Source organism: Pipra filicauda, unplaced genomic scaffold, assembly GCF_003945595.2.
Source record: "Pipra filicauda isolate LSUMZ 115617 unplaced genomic scaffold, ASM394559v2 scaffold71_size5581439_pilon, whole genome shotgun sequence".
Taxonomy (NCBI): domain Eukaryota; kingdom Metazoa; phylum Chordata; class Aves; order Passeriformes; family Pipridae; genus Pipra; species Pipra filicauda.
The window spans coordinates 1,936,552-1,958,634 of record NW_024104887.1 but is presented as its reverse complement, the minus strand read 5'-3'; the positions used below and the strand labels follow the sequence as shown (position 1 = coordinate 1,958,634).

Sequence of the window (22,083 nt, the reverse complement as noted above, 5' to 3'; positions counted from 1 at the left end):
CTTAAAGCTAAGCCTGGCATGGCAAAGCCCAGACCGAGCAGGTACCAGCAGGGTAGCAAACAGATCATTCACTCTCTGGCTATTCCTGTTCTCACTGAGTTATTTCTAGTACCTGTGCAGAGCTTTCTTGGAGCTTAAACTTAGAAAAATAAACAAAACTGAAGGTAGGAAGGCAGCAGGCAGTTTTTGGAATTGGAATTGAGTTTGCTGCTGTTGGAAGTGCTTTGGTGTGTTTCTCCTGTTGGGTTGCAGGTGGGGAAGGTGGGTGTCTGGAAGAGCTGTGGGACACTGCAGGAGTGAACAGCAGCATCTGATGTGCTGCAAAACTCCCTGGCAGCCACCAAAAATTAAACTCCACTGAGCTCCCAAGCCCAGGAAGGCCCCTGGGAGAGCTCATCCCAGTCCTCAGGGCAGCACCCAGTGCTGGCATCGCCGTGTTGCCGACTCGTTGGGCTGTGCAAGCCTGGAGCAGTTCCTGAGGGTGCTCTTTGTGCTTGTGGCCATCAAGGTTGTTCTGATGGCTGAAGAAAGAGGTGGAGGAATGTCCACACACTCAAATAACGGGCTGGTGATGGTAGAGTCACGTTAAATTCGTGCCCTCAAGTGTGGCTGTACAGGCCTTCCTAAGGCAGCAACAACTTGTTCACCTGCTCCTGAGATGTGCTGACACTACTGAAAGTCTCCAGTGCTGACCATGAATTTCTGAAGTTCTGCAGGTGTCCCAGGGCTGGTGATGATGGGGGACTGTGGCCAAGCCTCGCTGTCCCAGGGCAGTTTGGGATGATGTTGATATTTTTCACTTGTCTTATGAATACTGTGATAGTTTCAATCCTGACTTTGGCACATAGTCTAGTAGGAGCATTTGCTACCTGTAGTACTGGCTGCTGACTTGTCTTCAGGAAAGATGATAAAATGGTGAGAGTTTTAGAGCAAATCCTGTGATATTGTAATCCCTCCTTTTGTAGGAAAGATTTAATACTAAAGCCAGCAAATCTTGGAATGCATGTGCAGCCCCTTCACCAGGAATCCCCCTACTCCCCCGGGTGTGTTTTGGGCACAGGCTGTGTGTGCCAGGTTGGCTTCAGTCACTGGTTTTCTGTCCCAACCTCGTTCCTTCCTCCTGGTTATTCCCACTGGCAGCAGGAACGAGGGTGATGAGCTGTTAATGTTGAGCATCTTGAAATCTGTGTTAAGTTTACGTTTTGCATTCGGATGGTTTCTGTGTTTTGCTACCAGATGAGCACAAAGGCTCTGAAAGAAGGGGTTTGCTCCTCTGTCCTGGTGTATTCCAGCCTAGAATCAGTTACCTTTGTAGTTCTCAAGGGCTCCTCTGGGATGGACTCTCGGGATGAAATTTAGTAGGTGTGGCTTGTCCTAAAGTTTTAGAAGGGGGAGTTTCTGTGGCTGAAGAGGAATTTGATTTCCAGCTGAGACTGGAATTTTCTCATCTGGAAGCTGACTCCTTCCTCTCAAAAGCCACTTAACCACTACAGGAATGAAGCGTATTGCAAGTGGCAGAGAGCCATCTTTTATTTGGTGCACACATTTTCTCTATATAATCTGTAATTTATTCTGTTGTTCGTGATACCACTCGCTATAGCAGTGTTAAACCAAACATTTAGGATGGTGTAATCATATTTTTGATCCTGCTTTCTGAAAGGCTTTAATCCTTCAGTGCCAGGCACTTGACTCTCAAGCCTGATGCACGTTAGTAACAGCAATATCTTGATGACATTGTGTGTTCTGGACTAACTGGAGAAACACTCCCAAAGCTCTGGCCGTGTGGCTGGCACCTCTCCCAGGTGTCAGGGACTGCAGGGGAGCTCTGATGCTCCTCCTGTGTCTGATCACTTGGACCCAGCAGAGATGGGCACAAGAATTGGGCAGTCGGGTTCTGGTGGCACGTGTGGTGTCACAGTGTGTGTGGTGTCAGTCTGGGATCGTGTTCCTCATCTTACTGTACCTGTTGGAGTGACTAAATCAGAGGCATTTTATGGTTTCCTTCTCCATCGTGGCAGTGACTCTGTTCTGTGACATCTCCTGCTCAGTGTGACATCAGCTTCCCCCATTTCTGTCCCCTCTGCAGCAAAGTGCATCCAAGGGCTGTGAGGACTTACCTGTACACTCACCAATTCCTGTGTAAAGCTCCAAGAGTATCCCAGGGTTGATGTTTTGGGGATGTTGTTGCTGGGAACGCTGCCACCACCTTTCTGCCCAGTAGGTTTCAGCCAGGTTAGTGTTCCCCGTGGTAGGGATTTGCTCCCTGCCATGAGATTGTTTTGTTCATGTCACCGTGCTCCCGAGATCTGCCTCTTTCTTTTAAATAAACCAAAAACTCACAAAGTACCTCTATAAACCCCTTGCAAAACCTGTACTGTAACAAATCTGTATAATTTGTATCGCTGTATAAAAATTCAAATAAAAAGCATTCAAACCTTCTAGGTTTTTGTGTCCAAATTTCAGAATTACTGCGTCTACAAGGACGAACTAAGAATGGGAAGAAGCTTTGTGGCTCCGTAGGGATGTTCAGGATTAGTCTTTGCAAACTTGGGCAAAGTTTTGTGAAGCACCCAGGGCTGTGAGCTGACTTTCCACTGGGTGGTAGCAGCATTTATCTTCCTTCGGCAGGAACGGAGCCGCTTTCGGTTTCAGAGATCCGACAGTGCAGCTGGGCCAGGGGAGGAGGTGGCACTTCCCCTTTGCCTGGGGAAAGGCTCATTCCACTCCAGCAGGGAGAAAAGCCGTTTCTTGGTGTATACAAACATACCCAGCACTACTTCAGCAAGACAGAACATTTCCTCCAAGACGTGGCTTTGCGTTGAAGCTGCCGCAAAAATTTGGCAAAATGGGTAATTAGTGGGATGAGACACATGCTCATTGTGTCCCAGAGCTCAGGGGGTTTGGATGCTGGTCTCCTGCACAGCAGGCAATGCTTGATCCACAAAGCCTGTGAGCTTGGGGAGAAAAAAGCCTGTTGGAGTTTGGAAAACCCGGTGGAGCTTTCTCAAACCTTCCAGTGTGTGTTTGTGCAGAAGGTCAGGTTTAGGTGATGCACCATTTTCCAGTCCTTTTTCTCCTCTGATTTCTAATCAGTGTTAGTCACAACACCTGGTTCAAGCAAAGCCAGCTGGTCTCTGAGCAGCCCCCACCTTTATCTGAAAGGATGTAAACCAGCCCTCGGGGTTTACCCAGAGCCCAGGTAAGCTGAGCAGGGTGGAAGGTGGGTTCTCATGACCTCTCTGCATCAAGAGATCTCTCTGCAGCTGGTCAGCTTTGTACCAAAAGGTAAAAAAGCAGGTTTGGTTAGCTGGGGAAACTGCCTGAAGGATTACAAACTATGTGTTTGTTATGGGGGGGGGGGGGAAACAAACCTGAGCTGAAATGGGTGAGCTTTGAAAAGGACATGAAGGGTGAAATGTAAGGTGGTGTTTTCTATAACTGATTGCAGTAGATAAAAACAGGGTGCTCCTGCCTCTTTGACCTTTTATCAGACCAGAGGTGGTTTCTAGCAGCAGGTCTAGATGAGGCAGAGGGGTTCCAGGAGGGAGAGGATGGACACAGGGGAGAGCCTGGTATCCCAAGCTGGGTTTGGTGTTTGAGGGGTTGTTCTGTGTGTGTTGGAGGGGCTGGACTGGCCTTAGGAAGAGCAGAGCCCATGGCTGTGTTGGGAGGTGCTCAGAGTGAGGGCTCTCATCCTAAACTTCTACATCCAGCCCTTCTCAGGAGAAATATGAAGAAGGGAGACACACAGAGTGTGTGTTACTGCAGTAATTACCCTCTAATCAAGGGAGTTGGCCTATTGAGGGGACTGATGTCTTTGAAGGTCATCACCCTGCCCAAGAGCTGTTGTATCACGCTGGGCTGACCCTGCTGCTTTGCTCCTCGGGCACAGCAGCGACTTCTGCCTGTGCAGAAGTCCCCCTGGAGGGGCTGGGTGGTCGAGCAGGAGACAGTTTGGGCACTCCCAGGAGGTGCAGCCCCTGCCAACTGTGGGAAACGTCCATACCACAGCACTCAGTCATCCCCGAAGCTGTAAGCAAATACACCTTTTCAGCACCTTTTTAGCAGTGCCTGTTCCTTATCAAATCGATTTCTGATACCAAAGATGAACTGTAAATCTCTCCAGCATGTTCAGAGTATCAGTTCTGCCACAAAGAACTCTTTTGCAAAACTTCTGTTGTCAGCTGATGTTTGAACATGTAAAAGCCCTTCTGGAAAGCTGTTAATAAACTACTACCTCTGCTAGAAGTGCCGATTTTGTAGCAACTGTTTTGGCAGTCAGGAAGCATTTCACATTAGGTAGTGTCCCCCACACAGAGACAAGCCAGAAACCACACTAGCAATTCAAAGCTGGGTCTGCCTCTTCCAAACTTTGCTTCACATTACAGGTACTGATTTTAAGATAGGCTTCTGCACCTGGATTTTGCCTGGGAACAGCTCTGGCAGGTGCATCAAATCATTACTTTTGCATCTCAGGTTAGAACTGGAAGAGAGAAAGTCCATTTGCACTTAGAGTGGTTAATTATCTTATCAAAGCAGCTTTCCCTCTGCAAGCTTGATGGCCAAATTTCATCCCAGAATTGCAGAAGTTATAACCACTTGGTGACTTAAACCATTTCAGCGAGAGAAGAGTCACCTTCTCTCACTGGGTGTGGGTGGCTGGTTGTGGCAGCTTCTGAGTGCCCCAATTTAAATATAACGAAATTTCCCTTTACTGAATAATTTACATGCCTGTGTGTAAGGGAGGCTCTGCAGAGCCTCAGTGAGAGCAGCACGAGGCATTTTGTTTGCGGTTGTAACGCGTGTGCCCCGGGGCTGTTGCTCTGAGCAGCCACAACTCCGCAGTTCCACGTGTGTGCAGGTGTTCCCAGTGCTGGAGCAGCACCTGTATTTCATGGCCTGTGACGGGGCTCTAAGTATACAAATTCCCCATTGTTCATAAGCGCCCCTTGTTCTATTCGGGCACCAAAAAAATTAAGGGATTTTTTTTTTTAAAGTTTATTTTTTTTAAGAGTGAAATTGTGCCTGCTGCCTGCAAGCTGCCAGCGCTGAAGCGTAAGAAATGATTCTATTCTTGCAGCCCCAGGTTTGGCCATCAGCAGTTGTGACCTCAGCTATTTGCTGCCTTTGACACTTGATATCATCTCTTCTGTAAAAACTAAGAGAGATCTTGCAGTTTGCTGTATCTGCTTTGAGTTTTTCCAGGCAGCATCTGTCGCTTCCAGTGAGTGGTGTTAAATCCTGCAAAGGCACTTCAGTAAAAGGAAACTTGAAATTTTGGGGCACCAAGCCCATCTGAAAGTCAAGGGCTGCTTGGGAAGTGACCTCGGTGCTGGGTGTGGTTCTGTGCTGTCATTGAAAACCGGGAAATTAGCTCTAACCAGTTTGTTAGGTTAGAAAGTCGACAGGACTTGATTCAGTGCTGAAGGTACATGGGGATTGCTCCACAAACCGTGTACATCAGTCATCAAAACTTTTAACACATTTTAGCAAACGCAGGAATTAGTGTTTATTGGCTACAAGTTACATAATTCTCTTATTAATAGGCACTCTAATTTCTACTAGCTAATGATCCTCTCACTTCTCGTGCTAATTAGTCCACATGCTCAGTTTCTCTCCTTTTGGGTCGGTGGTCTGTGGGTTGGTGGTCACAGATCCCCCTCTGCCAGAATTACCTTTGGAGCTGATCTCAGCACAATTACTGCCCCCTTATCTTGGGAGTCCTGCCAAATGTCCCTGTGGCCCATAAATCCTGCCATTACCGGCGGTACATCCCTCTTCCCCAGCCGTGTTAACTTCCTCCCCCAGGTCCCAGAGCACTGGAGCACGTCAAGCCCGAAGTTTTCATTTGTTTTTTTTTCCTAACACACGGACATCAACCCAGAGCTTGCCCATCAGCCACTATCTGTTTCACAGATTAAACCTCACAACGTTCTCCCCCCGCTGCTGCACAGGCTCCTTTTTAGAGAAATACAACTGGTTTGGCAACGATGCCGCCCGAGCTTCTTCCTCTCCCCAGGGCAGACAAACCACGGGGCTCCTGGGAGCGCCTTCCCTGGGTGGGTTTGTGTCAACACCCTCCTGGGGAGCCCGGGAGAGACTGAACTGGTGGGTTTGTGTAAACTCTGGAGAGCCCAGGAGGGGCTGAACGGGTGGGTTTGTGCAAAAGCCATCCCGAGGAGCCCACGAGAGGCTGCCCGGGTGGGTTTGTGCAAACTCTGGGAGCCCACAGGGGACTGAATGGGTGAGTTTGTACAAAAAAACCATCCCGGGGAGCCCGGCAGGGGCTGAACGGCTGAGTTTGTGCAAACACCATCCTGGGGAGCCTGGCAGGGGCTGAATAGGTGGGTTTGTACAAAAAACCATCCTGGGGAGCCCGGCAGGGGCTGAACGGGTGGGTTTGTGCAGGCTCAGGGGAGCCCACGAGAGGCTGCCCGGGTGGGTTTGTGCAAACTCTGGGGAGCCCACGAAGGGCCGAACGGGTGGGTTTGTACAAAAACCATGCCATGGAGCCCACGAGAGGCTGCCCGGGTGGGTTTGTACAAAAACCATGCCATGGAGCCCACGAGAGGCTGCCCGGGTGGGTTTGTGCAGGCTCAGGGCAGCCCAGGAGGGGCTGGAGCGGCCGGGCAGCGGATGTCGGGGTGGTGATTCACGCGGGGACAGGAAACCAGCAGCGGGTAACGAGCCCTGGAGGAACCGGCTCCAGCCGCGAGGGGCAGGAGGAGATGGGACAGCCCGGGGAGAGCAGCTGAGCTGCGGGTGAGGTGGGAGAGGGAGCGGGAGGGGAAGGTGCGAGGGCTGTGCGGGCAGTGGGGTGTCCCACTGAGCTCAGCCATCCCGGGCTAGACCTTTAAGGAGGGTTCGGGGTCATCCCTGTGAAACCTCTCTGCAAAGCAACGTGCTGGATGTTCCCCCCTCACTGAGAGGCTCCAAGGTAGGAAATTACCGACTCTTTATCTTCTCAGCAGCGTTTAACCCTTCTGGATCTGAGATGAGTCTGTCCCATACAACCTGGATTCCAGTACTGAATTTCAGTGCTGTTCTTTACATCTCCCCCTCCATCTGCTGGTGGCAGCGTGGCAGGTTTTTAATTACATTATTTTCTGCATTCACATCTGCTAAAATATTCTGGGAGATTGAGTCTGTGCTGAGCTCCTCTCCTCCCGGATCTGCTCGGTCCTGTTTTTGGCTCCTGCTTCTGGGACTGCTGCTCCCCCTCCAAAAGCCCAACCCTATGAAACAGGCTGATTCAAATGACATTTCCTGGGTTTTCCATGGGTTTCGGGGCTGACTGGCATCGTGGATATGAGTATTTATTTTACTGCATGTGAGTGCTTGAAATTGCTAATCCTAGATGGGAAAAGCTTTGTCCTCGCATCAGTTTTCTCTTGTGATCAATGTTCAGTGTAATGTGAGCCACGAGGCAGCTGCTTGAGCAGAGGAGGATAATTTTGGGATGATCTTGTGCGAGATGGGCTCGTTCTCATGGCTCTTTAGTGTGTAGTTACATACATGAGGGTTGCCTGTATTGCTAACGTGGCGTCCCCTGGGCTCACACAGGAGGTGAAGGATGGGGAAGTTACAAACATCAGATATTCCTGTGAATTACCTCCTTGTGCTGGCGTGTGTGTTGTGATATGGGGTTTGCACTCAATTTTCCACCTGAGGGTTTTTTTTAACTCATTTTCCAAAGTGATAATCTGTGGGAAAGTCAGTTTATCAATTCCAATTTCCCCCTCTCTTGCCCTGTGTTCTGCTGAAATGCATCTACTGCTCCCCTGGCATAAAATAAACCCTGATCTGCCTGAATAGCTGTGAAAAAAAACAGGCTTTAACTGTATGGCAGCAGCTTTCCTAAGAAACCTCACACTGGCATAAGTCTGGTAGGAAACGGGATGTGCAGACCTCTGGAAAGGAGCTTTTCTGGAGGCTCAGCGCTGGTCACTGGAGCGGTTCCAGCCACAGGAGCTTCCTTGGTCTGAGACTTTAATTTCTGAATTGATGGGACTTTCTGTGGCAATCTGTACCACACAGGCAAACAGAAAGTAGAGTTTCTTTTCTTAGACACGTTAGAGACATTGAGTCAAGCTGAATATTGCATCTGTTCAACAAGTCAGTGTGCTGAATTTCATATGGCCAGGCTTTAAATACACTCTCCACTTTATATTTCATACCAGTGACTCATCCCACCAGCCTGAATTAGAATTAATTTACTGCAAACTGGTGCAAACCTCAAAACTTTCTGGAGGGGAGGGAAGGTGACTGGTTTATATTTGTCTTTTGGGCACTTTTTGATAAATAGGTTAAATTCATTGCATAAACCTGCAACTTGGGTCTTTATCTTGCCATGTGAACTTGACACCCTGCAAAGAGCTAAAATGTCTTCGTGAGAAATTATCTAATGGAAAACCAGACATTGCTGAGGCCACATCAACACATTCCTCTCTCTCCTGGTTTCTCAGCAAAAAGTTTATTTTAAGTGCTCTTGCAGGTTTGTTTTTTTTTCTTTTTCTTTTTTGGGTGAGTTTTGTGCCTCTTCTGCCGGTGTCGGAAAGTTTCTCACAGACTTTCCATCCATTAGGAATTTTATTTCTAGCCTGTGCATATCCAGTGCATCCCCACTCATTTTATAAGCCAGAATTGTCTTATTTCAATTCAAGCAGCTTCTCTCACTTCAGTGTGTTGCTCTTGGACACGAGTGTCCGTTTCCTCTCACTCTCCCCTTTAGTGGACTTAAAAGGCCTTTTGATCTTCCTGGATAAAACCACCTCTCCTTCCCTTGGCTCTTCATAGTGAGCCCTGTTTCTGGGTTATTTAGGACTAGAGACCTTCCACACCAGCAGCCAGGCTGAGGAGACCTGGCACAGGGAGAATGAGCTTTTGCAAGTTCGTTAATGCTTCCCATTTAAAAAAAAAAAAAAAAAAAAAAAAAAAAAAGCCTGCCTTCTTTATTGCTAAAAATATGTGAGGCCATGGAAGGAGCAGCCCCTGTTTGGGAAGACTTCCCCCTCCCAGGAGAGGTGCCATGGAGGCCACAGCTGGATCCAGACTCCCATGTGTTGCTCTCCTGGGAATTGCTTTGTCTGGAGCAGCTGCTCCCAGGGGATTTATGGGCTGTGCTGGTCAGGCTGTGCTCACTGCTGGGAGTGTGGCCCCACTTGTGCAGGGAGAGACTCCCGTGGGCACAAAAATGGGGAAAAACAGGCCAAAGGAGAAGAGGGAAGCATGTGAACAGCACAGGGCATTGCGGCACTACCTAAATGTCACTCCTAAACTACATGGGAACCTGTTTCCTCCCTGGGTTTGGATTTAGCATCTCAAAAGCAAGGCTGGCCAGCCATGAACTCCACGTGTCCTTCTGTGTGGAGATCTCAGTGGCTCGAGTCTATTTATTCTCTCCCCTCCCCAAGGCAGAGCGCAGGGAAGCACGTTCAGCCTTCCAAATATTTTATTTATATCCTGCCAGCCGTGAGTAAGTGCTTCCAGCCTTCTGCTTGTCACAAATCTGCTCATCACCTCCTTCTGTCAGCTCCTTACCAGAGCAGGGCTTGTTCCAAAAGAAAGGATTTCCGTGGACCTGGGTGTTTTGGGGAGCACAAATGACCTCTGGGCTCATTGTGTGTGTGTGACTTGGGAGCTTTCTCTTGGGGGGATGCTGTGATGGGGTGGGACACACCATGCCCTGCTTGGCAACCCCTCAAATAACCACCTTTGGTGTTCCTGGTGAGTGGGGGGGGGGCTCAGGAGCAGCAGGGGGTTGCTGCCTCGCTGCCTGCAGAAGAAATACAGCTGGCTCTAGAAGGGAGATGGTGGCCTGTCCTGCAATGGGACAAACTGTCAGTGTTGTCAGGGGCCTTCAGCCCTGCCTGGCCTTCACTTTAAAGCAAAAAAGGGAAAAAAAGTAAAAAAAAAAAAAAAAAAGGCCCAACCCCCCCCCAAACAAAGCAGCAGCATTGCAGCCCTTTGTGTGTCAGTCACCAGCATCAGGTCACCTTCCCTCAGCTGCCCCTGGCAGCTGCTTCAGAGATGATCCACAGCTCATGATTTCCGTGGGAGACTCTGAGCCAAGGAAAACTGACGTGAGAAACCACATGGTTTTGACCAGGCTCTGTCCCTGATGTCCTGGCTGTGGCTGAGGGTGGTTCTGCACCCAGGGTGGGTCTGGGCACATTGTTAATTTGGAACAACTCGTCCCATCTGCTGCTGAAAGTGCTGCAAGAAATTGTGCAGGGAGAGGCCCCCGGGGGTCTATAAAGAGCAAAGCCAGGGTGGAGGGAGTGCTGGGAGCTGAGGGTGTCCTGGGGGCTCAGGCAACCTTGGAGGGAGTAGGAATAAACCCAGTTTGCTCCCAGGCAGGGAGAATGGTCTCAAAGCCAAGTTGAGGTCACTTCTGGGCAGCCACACTATGTTTGGCAACCACTGCGAGGATGCTGACACCAAACCCCTTCGGCCACTGCTTTTCTCAAGGGTCTGCCTGGAGCAGAAATGGGGGACTTCTTCCCTCTCCTTCTCCTGCCTCACACTGATTTACACCACAATTATTTACACCGTGCCCTGGTAATTAGGACCCTGACATAGGACTGGGACTCCAGTGCCAAACTGGGCCACAAACCTCCCACCAGCGTGCTCAGCTGCTGTGCCAAGCACTCGGCAGGGATGGGAGGGTGTTGCTGAGGACCCACAGGCTCAGCTGCCACAGGAGGCTTTGGGTTTTCTTCCATGTGAATGGGGCGTTTTGGGCAGAGAAATGTTATTTATTCCACTTTACACAAGCGGAGGCAGAAGGTTCTGAGCAGGGCAGAATCAAGCTGCTGCTTTCTGTTGTCTGTTAATGCCATTTGTTTAATTATTTTGAATTATTTTAATTATTAGTGGTTATATATACACATATATATATATATACACACACGTATATACATATATGTGTATATATATACAGTGGCTGTACCAATATAATCCAGGCTTATGTTGTAATAAGGGAGGTTGAAGGTAGGCAGCAGGAAAACTTCCTGCCAGGAATGACGACATACTGGCCTTTGGCAAGTTGAAGCATCTCCATCCCTAGGGAAAAAAGAAGTTTATTACAAGCAAAAATAAATTAAAATAATCTGTAACTGGGGAATAGGAATGGGCTAAACAATCCGTCTCAGTGCCAGCAGGCTGTTTGCTGTGATATTTATAGGATGTTTTGTATTTTAAAGGAAGAAGTTGAAGCCAAATCATGCTGATTGTTACAAAATGTTAGCTGCTGTTTGTGGAAGAGCCTGTCGTGGAAAGCAGGGGAGGAGCCGGCGGCTGAGCCAGCTCAGCAGGGAAAAAAGCGTGGGGAATTTGACACTGGAAGTCACTCTGAGCTGCAGGAAACAGCCAGAGCACGTCGTGCAAAGGCCTTGGCACCTGGAATATTGCCAAGTGCCTCCCTCTTTGCCCTCTCTTCGAGATACTAAAAAATTAGTGTCTGCTGGCAACGTTTGGGGGTTGGGAATGAGCGACCGGGAGCGGCGCGGGGAAGGGGCGTTGCCTCTGGAGGTGTCTCTTGTGCATCCTCAGCACCCCCCTGGCTCCGGTGGCTGTTTAGGGGTAAATCTTCCTGAGCAATGGCCTCACAGCCCCGCACGCCCCCGATGCTCACGGGGCTCCCCTCCCCGCTGTGTTCCAGGCTGGACGTGGCCGGGATGGTGCAGCCGGAGCTGCTCGGGGCGGCCGCCGCGCTGATGCTGCTCGGGGCGGCCGTCAGCCTCTGCGTCAAGTGCCAGCTCTCTGGTGAGTCCTGCCTGCGGGCTCTGGGAGGGCCTTTCCTCTTGGAAAATCCCCCCCCCAGGTGGGTTTGGTTCTGCTCAGCCACCTGCCAGCTCGGGAGCTCTTCCCCCGCGGGGATGCTCCCGAGAGCTGAGTGGGAACGGGCTCTGCTGGCGGCCGGAGAGCTGGGGAAGGACCACCCAGAACTGCAGCCCCCCTTGCCTGGGGTGGGGGTAACACTGTGGGCTGCAGACCCCTCTTCGTGGTCATCGTGGTGGTGGCTTTGGGACACCCCATCCGGGAGGACCAGCTCCAGGTGCACAAATCCTGCAGAGGGTCTGGGGCAGTCTGGAGATAAATTCGTATGGAGAGTGGGATGAGCACCCAGTGGGGGTTTGAGCCCCTCCCCGAGCACTGGGTGGGTTTTAGTGTGGGAGAGAGGCTGCAGTTTGGGGTTTAGGGGACAGGACTGGCTGCCTTGCTTTGCAGTGTCTGATACAAACCCCAGGATTTAAACATGGTTTCAAGAAAATTAATCCAAACCTTATCGTAACTGCTGCTCGCTGCCTCCGCTGTCCTGTTGTGTTGGAGAAGTTTTGTGAATGTGTCTTATTGGTCTTTCTGATCTCTGACTCCCAAATCTTCTTTCTAAGAGCTTTTTATTTCCTTGTCTTCCAGCTACCAAGAGGGAGATGCGACTGAGTGAGCACAGGAGTCAGTAAGTTGCCTTTCATAATTGTGTTTCTCCCCTAAAACAGCTCACCTGGGGTGGGACCCTGGCCAGAGCCAGAGCCAAGCTGAAATCCAGATTTATATAAAATAAAATAAACTGATGCCAGGATGGGGCATGCAGGGCAATGTGCCTCAGCTCGGGGCGCTGCTAGAGGGGTAATGCCTTTAAAAAGAATAATCCAAAATGAAACTGAAGCTCTGACCGTGATGTCCGTGAGTTATTAACTAGTAGGAAAAAGGTCTGGGAGAGAAGGGCAAGTCCTTATCCTGACCTGTCATGGCCTGAGATGTTGTAGAGAGATTGGTAACTTCATAAAGAAGCCCCTGCCTGTGGCTGGTGCTGGAGGGACCCTGTTCCAGAGCAACCACTGAGCACAAGAAATGAAGGAAATGCAGTGTACACACATGCACCCCCCCTTATTTCCTTCAGCAACAGACAAACCACAGTAAATTATACGAAGAAAAAGAAAAGCTGGGTTGTAGCCTTTGTTACAGGAGCAAAGGAGGTGCAGAGGGGCTCTGCAAAGGCCTCTGAGGGGTCGGGGTGTTTGTTTCTGTGGTGTGCTCCATCACAGACTGTTGGAGCAACCAGTCCAGGTTCTGTCCCCCACAGGCTTCATCCCTTGTGGGCTCCTGCTGAATTGCCCCAACTTCTTGTAATTTGTGTCTGGATTAAGTGGTTTGACCTCAGGCTCGTGATGTTGTGTGCTCTTTTCAGAGGTCTGCTTTGGGTTAGTTGGGGTGTTCTGCAAGCAAAGTGCTTTGACTCCACACATTTGCATTGAGGTCCTCTGACACCCCATCTCCTGCCAGCCCTGAGCTGTGAATCCTGGCTGGGGATGGGGTGACCCCAATGAAATTGGGGGGGAAAGGCTTCCCAAAATCAGAGTTAATACTTGCAGTAGAAGAGATGTTGAGTCCTCTTGTGCTCTGACGAGCAGCTCTCCTCTTAACTAAGAAGTAAAGAGGTTTCTGGGCATGGGTGTTATCTTTATTGTTGATAACATGTTATTTTTTTCAGGTTGATGTTAAGGGAATGCTGAGAGGGCAGGGGCAGCAGTGGAGGTGAAGTAATGGGGTTTGAACCCATTTCATGGGTGAACACCCATTTTTTGTGTGGGTCAAAAGGCTCTTTGGCCTTAACTGGTGGATAAAGAGTCAGAGTAGGAATTATCCTAAATGATGTTTTCCTCATCCCTGTGTCCTTCCCTTAGCTGATGTTGGCTACTCTACCAGTGGTCCAAAAGCACATCTTGACTTTAAAGGGTCAGTGAGGAGTCTGGGATACTGCTCCTGCACCTTGGCACTTCACCAAGCCCAGCATGGAGTTTGTGCTCTCTGTCCTCCACTCACTAAACCACAAGGTCTCTTGCATCTCTTTTCCTTGTCATCAACCCCAAAATTCAGCTGAGGTTGTGCTGCTCTTTTTTCCAGGTTTGAAAGCCAGCAGAGGTTTGAGGTGATTCGATCCCATTCCAGTGAGTATCAGCGTTGTATGGGGCTTCTGCCTCGTGGGGTGGGGGTCCTGCATGCACAGAACAGGGAGAAAGTAAAATTCAAGGGGTCACCTTGACACCAGGCAGTGAAATGATGAGACCTGGATTGTCAAAGCCACCTTAGATGCTTCTAGGGATGCAAATTCTGAGCTCTAGGGAAAAAAATTTCCCTAGAAATTGTTGAAAACAATTCACTAAAGCGATGAAGTTGAAAAGCGACACCTCAATAACTGGGGCTCTTTGAACCACACTGTGCACCCTGTGAAAATGAAGGTGTGGGTGAGCCTGAAGTGACAGGAGTGACTCATTCATCATCCCCCCTCCCTGCTTCCTGCACCAGGCTGGGTTTGGCGCTGACCTTTTGAGTTCTGTATCACAACGAGCTGCTGCCGGGTCTGTGTGAAGCGTCACCGCCTGCAGATGAGCCCTGCCCTGGGTCCCTGCTGGCTTGGAGCCCCATAACCCCCCTATGAGTCTTTGCTTCAGCCCAGCCCAACCAAAGCTCATGATTTGCAGTGTGAAGAGCAGGGAATGGCCCCCAGATCGAGCAGGTTTGGGGGAGAGCAGACAACAAGGCAGCAGCTGGGATTGTAGCTTCCCCCAGCGAGGGTTCGCTCTGCGGTCAGACACCAGCTTTTCCTCTGGTTGTTTCCTGGTTTGGCCACTTGTGAACATTCAAGGACCAATTTGGAAGTTATTTTGGGATGCATTAGGAAAATGCCTGCCAGTCTTGGGGAACCCTCACTGGTGGATGCTCTGTGCTCTTTGAAAAATCTGCTGCTGCCGTAATAATCGACACCCGTTTTGTTCTTGGTGCCAGGTGCAACCCGAAGGCTGGAAAAAACTAAGGGACCTGAAAACTTATCAATAGCAAGGTAGGTAAAAAAACCAAACAGTCTAGCTGTAGAGCCAAGGTTGGATGAAATTCACCCAAGATACATAAATGTTTGGGATTTGGGTTGGGCTCTGAGCCCTGTAGATGTGGCTTGGGCTGTGCTTAGAATTAAAGAATGCTTTGGGTTGGAAGTGACCTTTAAAAGGCCATATAGTTCAACCTCCCTGCAAGGAGCCAGGGACATCTTCAACTCAGTCAGGCTGCTTCATTTATCAGTGGACAGTGGTAGCTTTAGACTTTTTCTGGGCTGTCTTCAGTCTCACTGCATTCTTCTGGCAAGCAATTAAATCAAACCCAAGGAAACAAGCTGTGGCTGTACATAGTAGGAACATCAGGAAAAAGAAATGGCCATTCTCTGCTTACAAACGATTTGATGTGATAAATCCACTTCTCCCCATCACTTAAAGCCCCAAGAACCACATAGTTGCAGTAGCTCTGCTGCAGTATTCAGGCCTACTTATTCCCATTTTGGGATTTGACCCGAAATTTCTTCCTCTTCCATTGCTCCATGCGTGTGCTGTGATAACCTCACAGGGAGCTTTTGTGGATGGTCCCTCTGGTGGTTTGTAACCCCTGGTAGGGTTTGCTCAGACCTGGGATTTTAGGTCTCTTTTGTCTCTTCCAGGAAAACCACCGAGCAGCTCAGTGCTTCCCACCACGCTGGATACGGTGAGTGTGTCCCTGGGACAGGCCCAGGTTCAGTCACAGAAAGGTTTGGGTTGGAAGGGACCTTTCAAGTTAATCATCTCGTTCTAACCCCCTGCCATGGGCAGGGACACCTTCCACCAGCCCAGGTTGATCCAAGCCCCGTCCAACCTGGCCTTGGACACTTCCAGGGGTGGGGCAGCCACAGTTTCTCTGGGCAACCTGTGCCAGGGCCTCACCACCCTCCAGGGAAGGGTTTCTTCCCAGTATCCCATCTAACCTTGCCCTCTGGCAAGGGAAGCCATTCCTCCTTGTCCTGTCCCTCCATCCCTTGTCCCAAGTCCCTCAGAGCCCCTTTAGGCCCTGCAAGGGGCTCTCAGGTCTCCCTGAAGCTTCTCTTCTCCAGGTGAACCCCCCCAGCTCTCCCAGCCTGTTTCCAGAGCAGAGGGGCTCCAGCCTTTGGAACATCTCCATGGCCTCCTCTGGACTTGCTCCAACAGCTGCACATCCATCTTATGTTGGGGGCCCTGAGCTGGACCATCTGGGTTTAATCTGGGTCCAAGTTTAAAATCCAGTGCTCATCCTGCTATGCCTGACCAGTCCTGGCTCAATCCATGGGGACAGACTATTTAAATATCACCCCTGGCTGTCCCAACACCCCTGCCCTGGAGTGTCCAACCTGTCAGAGCTCAGAGCTGAGCGAGGGCAGAGCTGCCGGTGCCAAAGTTGCTTCAGTTCCTTCATCGTCAAACTGCTCCCATCACTCTGCCTGAGCCCAAGGGTAACGTGCCCCTCTCTTGCCCCCAGGGAGCAGGGATGAGTCCAGGTACCAGAATTTCCTGACAGGTAAATGCTGCAGCCACACATCTGGGGGGGTTTGGGAGGGAAGGCTGCCACGGGGATGGGAGCTTCCCGGGAATGGGAGCCAGCAGGGAGCACACAGGCAGCCAGCACTGCAGCTGGCAGAGCTGCTGCTTAGTCAGTTTAGAGATTGCTTTGTGAGACACAACTTGATCTGATTAACGGGCAGAGCGGAGGGGACGGATGCTCCCGAGTCCCCCGCTCCCACCCGGGGCACTGTGAGCTGGCGCCTGCCCTAAGAGGATTATTGGTGTGGGGGACTGTGCTCTCCTTTCCCAAGCCAGGGAGGATATTCCCATATTCCCTTTCTCCCTGCCAGCTGGCAGGATGTGTCCATGAGAAGCAGTGAGCTGGGGTTTTCTCAGGGCCTGGGGTGGATCAGGGCCATCCCCCCCTGCCCCAGCCCCCTGCCCCAGCCCCCTGCTCCACCCCCCTGCTCCAGCCCCCTGGCTCTGCTGTGGATGGGCCCTGGGGCCATGCCAGGGCTTTGTGGCTGCTGGGGACATGTGCCATGGCTGTGCTCCGGGGGTTTGTCGGGCTGTGCTCGGGGATGGCAGTTTGGTTGGTGCCCTGGTGTGGGGTGCTGACACCAAACCCTTGTTCTTGCAGAGGATTATCTGCAAGGGGACTCTGACTACGTGTAAGTACCCAGGGCTGCCCACCAGCTCCACTGAGTGGAGCCATGCTGGTCCCAGTGCTGTCCTGGTGCTCCCATAGCTCGGCCTGGGGAGCCTGTGGGTGCCCTGGGGCAGGAGGAGCTGACAGTGCTGCTCTTCCCACAGGGAGCCCATTTCTCTGGATTACAACAACCGTGCCAGGTTCTTCATTCGACCCAAGGGTAGGTCTCCAGGAGAACCAGGTGGGTTTTCCTCCAGCCTGGCTGTGCTATGGCTCCAGGGAGCTTGTGAGACTGTTCTTGCCCAGGTCTGTGCATCACTGTGGTCTGAAGCAAGAGCAGATCCAGGAGACAAGTTCATTAAAGGGTGTAGCAGAGCCATGGGGCATAAGGGATGTCCAAGCCCCCATCAGTCCATCTGTTGCCTTGTAAACAGGGTCACCCCACTGCACTGGTGACAGTGCTCCTGTGGGGCAGTGACCCCCCAGTTCATCTGTGCTGGGACACCCCATCCCTGGCTCAGCACAGGCCATCACAAGGACTAATGACATTTTAGCCAATTTGTGTTTCATTGTGGTAAACAGCCCCCTCCTGCAGGTGCTGAGGGGTCTTCCCAGGTCACTTGCACTTCCTTAAGTCCCTTGTGTCCCCTCTTTCTTCCCTCCACCAGAGAGAGAGGAGGATTCCTATTCCTATGAAAATGTCATCATTGGAGTGTCTCACGGCTTTGACCCGGGTAGGTGTGTTGCCATCATGGTTCATGTGTGTCCCACAAAGGTATCTGGAGGTGCAGAGGGGGATAATGACCTGCTCAGCTGAGGGAAACCCTGTCCTTTTCAGGCTCCTGTCAGCTCTGTGCCGTGGAGTCGGGGAGCCAGGGCTGCTGCAGGCACAGAGCATTTCTCCCTTCTGCAGGAAAATACATGTGGTGATACCTCCAAACTGATTCCTTTGACTTGGGGGTTCTGTAGGAATCCAGGAGCTTTGGGATCTGCATCTTCTCTAGGTTTTTAGTGTCGCTCCAGCCAGGCTGATCATGGCTCTAGCCCCCAGCTCAGGTTGCTCACCATGTCCTGCCAGCAGAGAAGCTGCTGGAGGATGATGCTGGACCACAGTGTCTGCTTCAGGGCTTCCAGCACCACTCCTGGGAGGTTGCAATCAAACTAGGAAGTCAGTTTGGTTTCCTTCAGCGAATTAACACACGCTCTGTGCACGGCTAAAGCCTGCCCTGCTCCTGCCTGGCTGTGCACGGAGGGATTGGAGGAGGCAGGAGCAGCGGGGACCCGTCTGATCCCCATCCGTGCCTGCAGCGATCCAGGCACGTGGCCAGGGCTGGAAGGAGATGAGGCAGCATCAGCAGGGCTGGCTGGAAACAGCGCCGTGCGCGGCGCGGTCGGGGCGCGGCGGCGGGAGCGGGGCTTTCACAGAGGGCCGATTTTAGACCATTTGCTGTTCAGCATCATCCTGTCCAAACTCTCCTTAGTCACAGATGAGGCTGCAGACTACGAGAACAGCGAGGCCATGCACACGTGGAAGCTGCAGCAAGAGGAAGGTACGTTGTCAGCACTCGTTTGCTGTTTGGGGATGGGATTCGTGGGCAGGGTGCCTGGTGCCCTAGGACAGCACAGACCATGCCAGGGCAATGCATTGCCTGTCTTGAGCAATTTTATTCCCAGCTATCCATGATGTACAATCCAAGGCAATGTGCAAACTGCTACAGACTCTTGTATCTGAATGCTGCTGTGATGGGACGTGGTGTTTCTCAAACTCACAAGGCCACCGTGTGCCCAAACCCTGACCATGGGATGGTACAGAGTAATGTTGCTCTTCATGTCTTATATCCTCTTCCATTTGAAGTTGCCCTGGTGCAAGCACAGCTGTGTAACCCCCTCTGACAAAAAATTAGGCAGCACACAGGCAGGGGGTCAGCCCGTGACTCTCCTGCTGTGTTTGAGGGTGCCTGTTTCTCAAGCTGACCTTTTAACCACAGTTTAATCTAACGTGTGGCTTCCTGTGAGGCAGGGGGGTAGCCTGGCCTGGGAGATAGTGGTGAGTGCACACAGGTACATTTGAGAGCTTTCTGTCTCTGGTGTGAGAGCTGCCTAAGCCAACTGATTCTTGTTATCCCGTTTGCACACTCTCTAGGTTAAATCTAAGTCCATCTCTTTATGCTCTGAAGAGCTGTCCAGGCTCACTGCTTCCAGAGTGTTTACAAATTTGCTGTGACCACTTGGAAGCCTCTTCAAGGAGACCTTGGCACTGACCTGAGGTTTCTTAGTCCAGGCACAAAAACATCTCAGCACCAAAGGCTGGACACACAGAGTGTCTGGGGGGTGTTGTGTGTGTTTTTACATCAGCCCACTCACTGATCAGTGGTTCCCATCCTCGCCTGCAGCCCTGCAGACAGAGAGCCCGGATGAGGAGCCAGTCTACATCAACACAGCTCCTGCATCAGTCCCTGCCCTGCTGTCAAAGCAAAGGTAAAAACAGAGCAAATGGTTGACGTGTTTATGTAGGGGTGGGAGGATTGGGTTTGTGGTGTTTATTTGGGGGTGGGAGGATTGGGTTTATGGTGTTTATTTAGGGGTGGGAGTATTGGGTTTATGGTGTTTATTTAGGGGTGGGAGGATTGGGTTTATGGTGTTTATTTAGGGGTGGGAGGATTGGGTTTATGGTGTTTATTTAGGAGTGGGAGGATTGGATTTATGGTGTTTATTTAGGGGTGGGAGAATTGGGTTTATGAGAAAGGGAGCTTGGCTGGAGCCCGTGCCCAGCAGCCCACGTGGGCAGTGGGGGAGCAGGAGGAGCCCATCCTGTGCTGTGTCACATCTTTGGCTGATGCCAATCTGACTAATGTGGACTGTGGAGACAAATTTGTGGAATCCATGTCCTACATGCTGTGGACCCCTCATGGTCTGTGCAGCTCTGAGGCTCAGCAGTGTAAGGGATGCCCTGGGCTCAGCCAAGCCCTCTCTGCTGTGCTAAGACCACATGTCCTGCCCCATTATCAGCACCAAACTGATGCTGCTGATAAAGAATTCTATAGTAATTGCTCAAGGCAGATAAAGTAAGACCCTTTGGAGAGCTGCAGAGAGGTTGTATGACACTGAGGGACAGTGAATGACCTACTGGTTAGTGCTGGTCACCCTGCTCCAGACTGGACTAGGACTCCAGCTGGGAGACAGACTGGGACCAGTGTTGCTCTCCCTGTCAGGATTTTACTCTCAGAGCACCCACAAAGACCTGGTGGGATTGTCCTTACACCAATGCCTCTGTTGTAGCCTTTCCTAGCAGAGCAAAGTTGTAAAATCCCCACATCCAACCAACAAATGCCAGCAGAACTTTTCCACCAAGGGAGGCTGAATTCAGAAATGGGCTCCTGGCACCTCTGTGCCCCTTGTTCTGCTCAGGCATCATCATCTGGGAGCACGACTGGGGCTTTTGCTTAGACATGGACATTTTGTCGTGTACGTCACTACTTGTCCCTGGAAAGAAAACGTAGCAGGCAGCAGAGTTAAACTGAAAACAGAGGTTAAAAGTCAGAGAACTCACTGGTTTTTTTCCCCTCTTATTTCAAGTATTCTGCATAAAGTCTGAAGAAATCCTTGGCTGAGCTGCAGGAGCTCACCCAGCGAGCACGCACAGGGGGAGAGGGGAGATTTCCAGCCCTCAGTGAAATCTCTTCTCCAAATTGTGCCCACAATCACATAGAAGGGATGTTACTGAAAGGAAGAAATGCTCTGCTTGAAGGCCCACAGAAGTCCCAACTGCAAACCTGCAACTGGAACAAAGCTCTCTGCCCACAGGGACCACGGGCAGGCCCCCACCTCGTCATCCCACCTCATTTCCCTGCAGCTCCACTCGAGGGAGGGTGGCCAGTCTGTGCAATGTTTTCTCCTGCCAAGCATGAAGTGAATCCTTAAATTGCTGAGCAGTAATGCAGCCAGTTACTTAATTTGTCAGGGTGACTCATGCACGATGGTACTAAGCCTGAGGGATTATGTTCTGATGTAGTTCCTGTGCTCTCCTATAGAAGCAGTTTCCTACAAGAGAGGAATTGGCAAGGCAGAGGTTGAATTTACAACAACAGTAGTTCTGTGGAGCTCAATGAGATACCAACCTGTTCACAAAAGCTAAAGAGGATTAAGTCCCTGCCTTATCCACAGCTTGTGATTCACAGTGTTGATCTGTGGCAGTTTTCCTCGTGTTTCAGTATCTGTTTTATAAGGATACAAATAACCAGCAGCAACTGAGAGGGTCAGATCCACAGCCTCCAGCCTCAGACACTGCACCAGTCCCTCGGTAGGGCTGTAGGAACATCAGCCCTGAGACAGAACCCCGGTCTCCTGAGCCCTGATGCGCAGATCTGGCACTTTTGGACCACTTATTTATTAAAATTGAAAAGCTTCCAAAGAAAATGCGGTGCTTTGTTGTGGTTTGCTGTGATGCAGATGTTGTCTGCACAGTTGGGTGATGCTGAAACGGGAGCACATGAGGTGACATGGAGTGATGTGCTGTGCTTTGGCAAAGAACACAGCCCACACTCACCTCTTTGGGACAGTAAGAGTGAGCAGAGAAGGGGAGCTGAGGGTGAGCGAGCCCTGGAGCGGGAGAAGGGGTGCCAGGTGCTTCCTGCTGCAAATGACTTGGCTCTATTTTTAGCAGAATCGACAAGTCCACAGGTGTCCACTGCTGGTGTAGCTGAAACAGTGGGTGGGTTGGAGTTTGCCTTAGGAGAAGCTTTACTTGTAGCTCCTACAAATGCTAGAAGTCTCCATGGAACTTTTACAACAAAGCCTGGTGCATTCAGGGATGCACAGGGGCTGGGAGCTACAGCCTGGTTTTCTGCCTGCCCCAGCCCGGTTTGTACTCACACCCTCGGGTTTCCTGAAGGGTGAATGCTCTGCAAAAAGTCTGCACAGGTGGGTGACACCAGGGTCCCCTGAGCCTGGAGCAGACACAGTGACAGCCACAGCCTGTGCTGGCTCTGCAGAAGCTCACAGGCAGGCAAGGGAACCAGGAGGTGCCTTTGTGACTGAAACTGTGCCTGGCCCTCAGAGAGCCGTGAAAGTGTTACCCTGGGTGCATCCTTGGTG

At 51.0% G+C, this 22,083-nt stretch overlaps 1 protein-coding gene across 1 annotated transcript; it reads left to right on the top strand.

Moving 5' to 3' along the window:
* Positions 1 to 6,860: 6,860 nt before the first annotated feature.
* LAT2 (linker for activation of T cells family member 2) lies at positions 6,861 to 21,403 on the top strand. The gene is made up of 13 exons (XM_027734389.2): positions 6,861 to 6,937; positions 11,663 to 11,766; positions 12,421 to 12,460; positions 13,909 to 13,952; positions 14,791 to 14,845; positions 15,491 to 15,534; positions 16,318 to 16,356; positions 16,981 to 17,011; positions 17,154 to 17,230; positions 17,658 to 17,723; positions 18,471 to 18,539; positions 19,383 to 19,467; positions 20,566 to 21,403. The coding sequence occupies exons 2-13, from the start codon at positions 11,679 to 11,681 to the stop codon at positions 20,582 to 20,584; spliced, it is 657 nt and encodes a 218-aa protein (XP_027590190.1). The 5' UTR covers positions 6,861 to 6,937; positions 11,663 to 11,678; the 3' UTR covers positions 20,585 to 21,403.
* The last annotated feature ends 680 nt before the right edge of the window (positions 21,404 to 22,083 follow it).

Coding starts and splice junctions, on each gene's coding strand:
- LAT2 (XM_027734389.2), top strand. CDS start 11,679: ATGGTGCAGCCGGAGCTGCTCGGGGCGGCCGCCGCGCTGATGCTGCTC. Junction 12,461..13,908: donor CTGAGTGAGCACAGGAGTCA/GTAAGTTGCCTT, acceptor TCTTTTTTCCAG/GTTTGAAAGCCAGCAGAGGT. Junction 17,724..18,470: donor GTCTCACGGCTTTGACCCGG/GTAGGTGTGTTG, acceptor AACTCTCCTTAG/TCACAGATGAGGCTGCAGAC.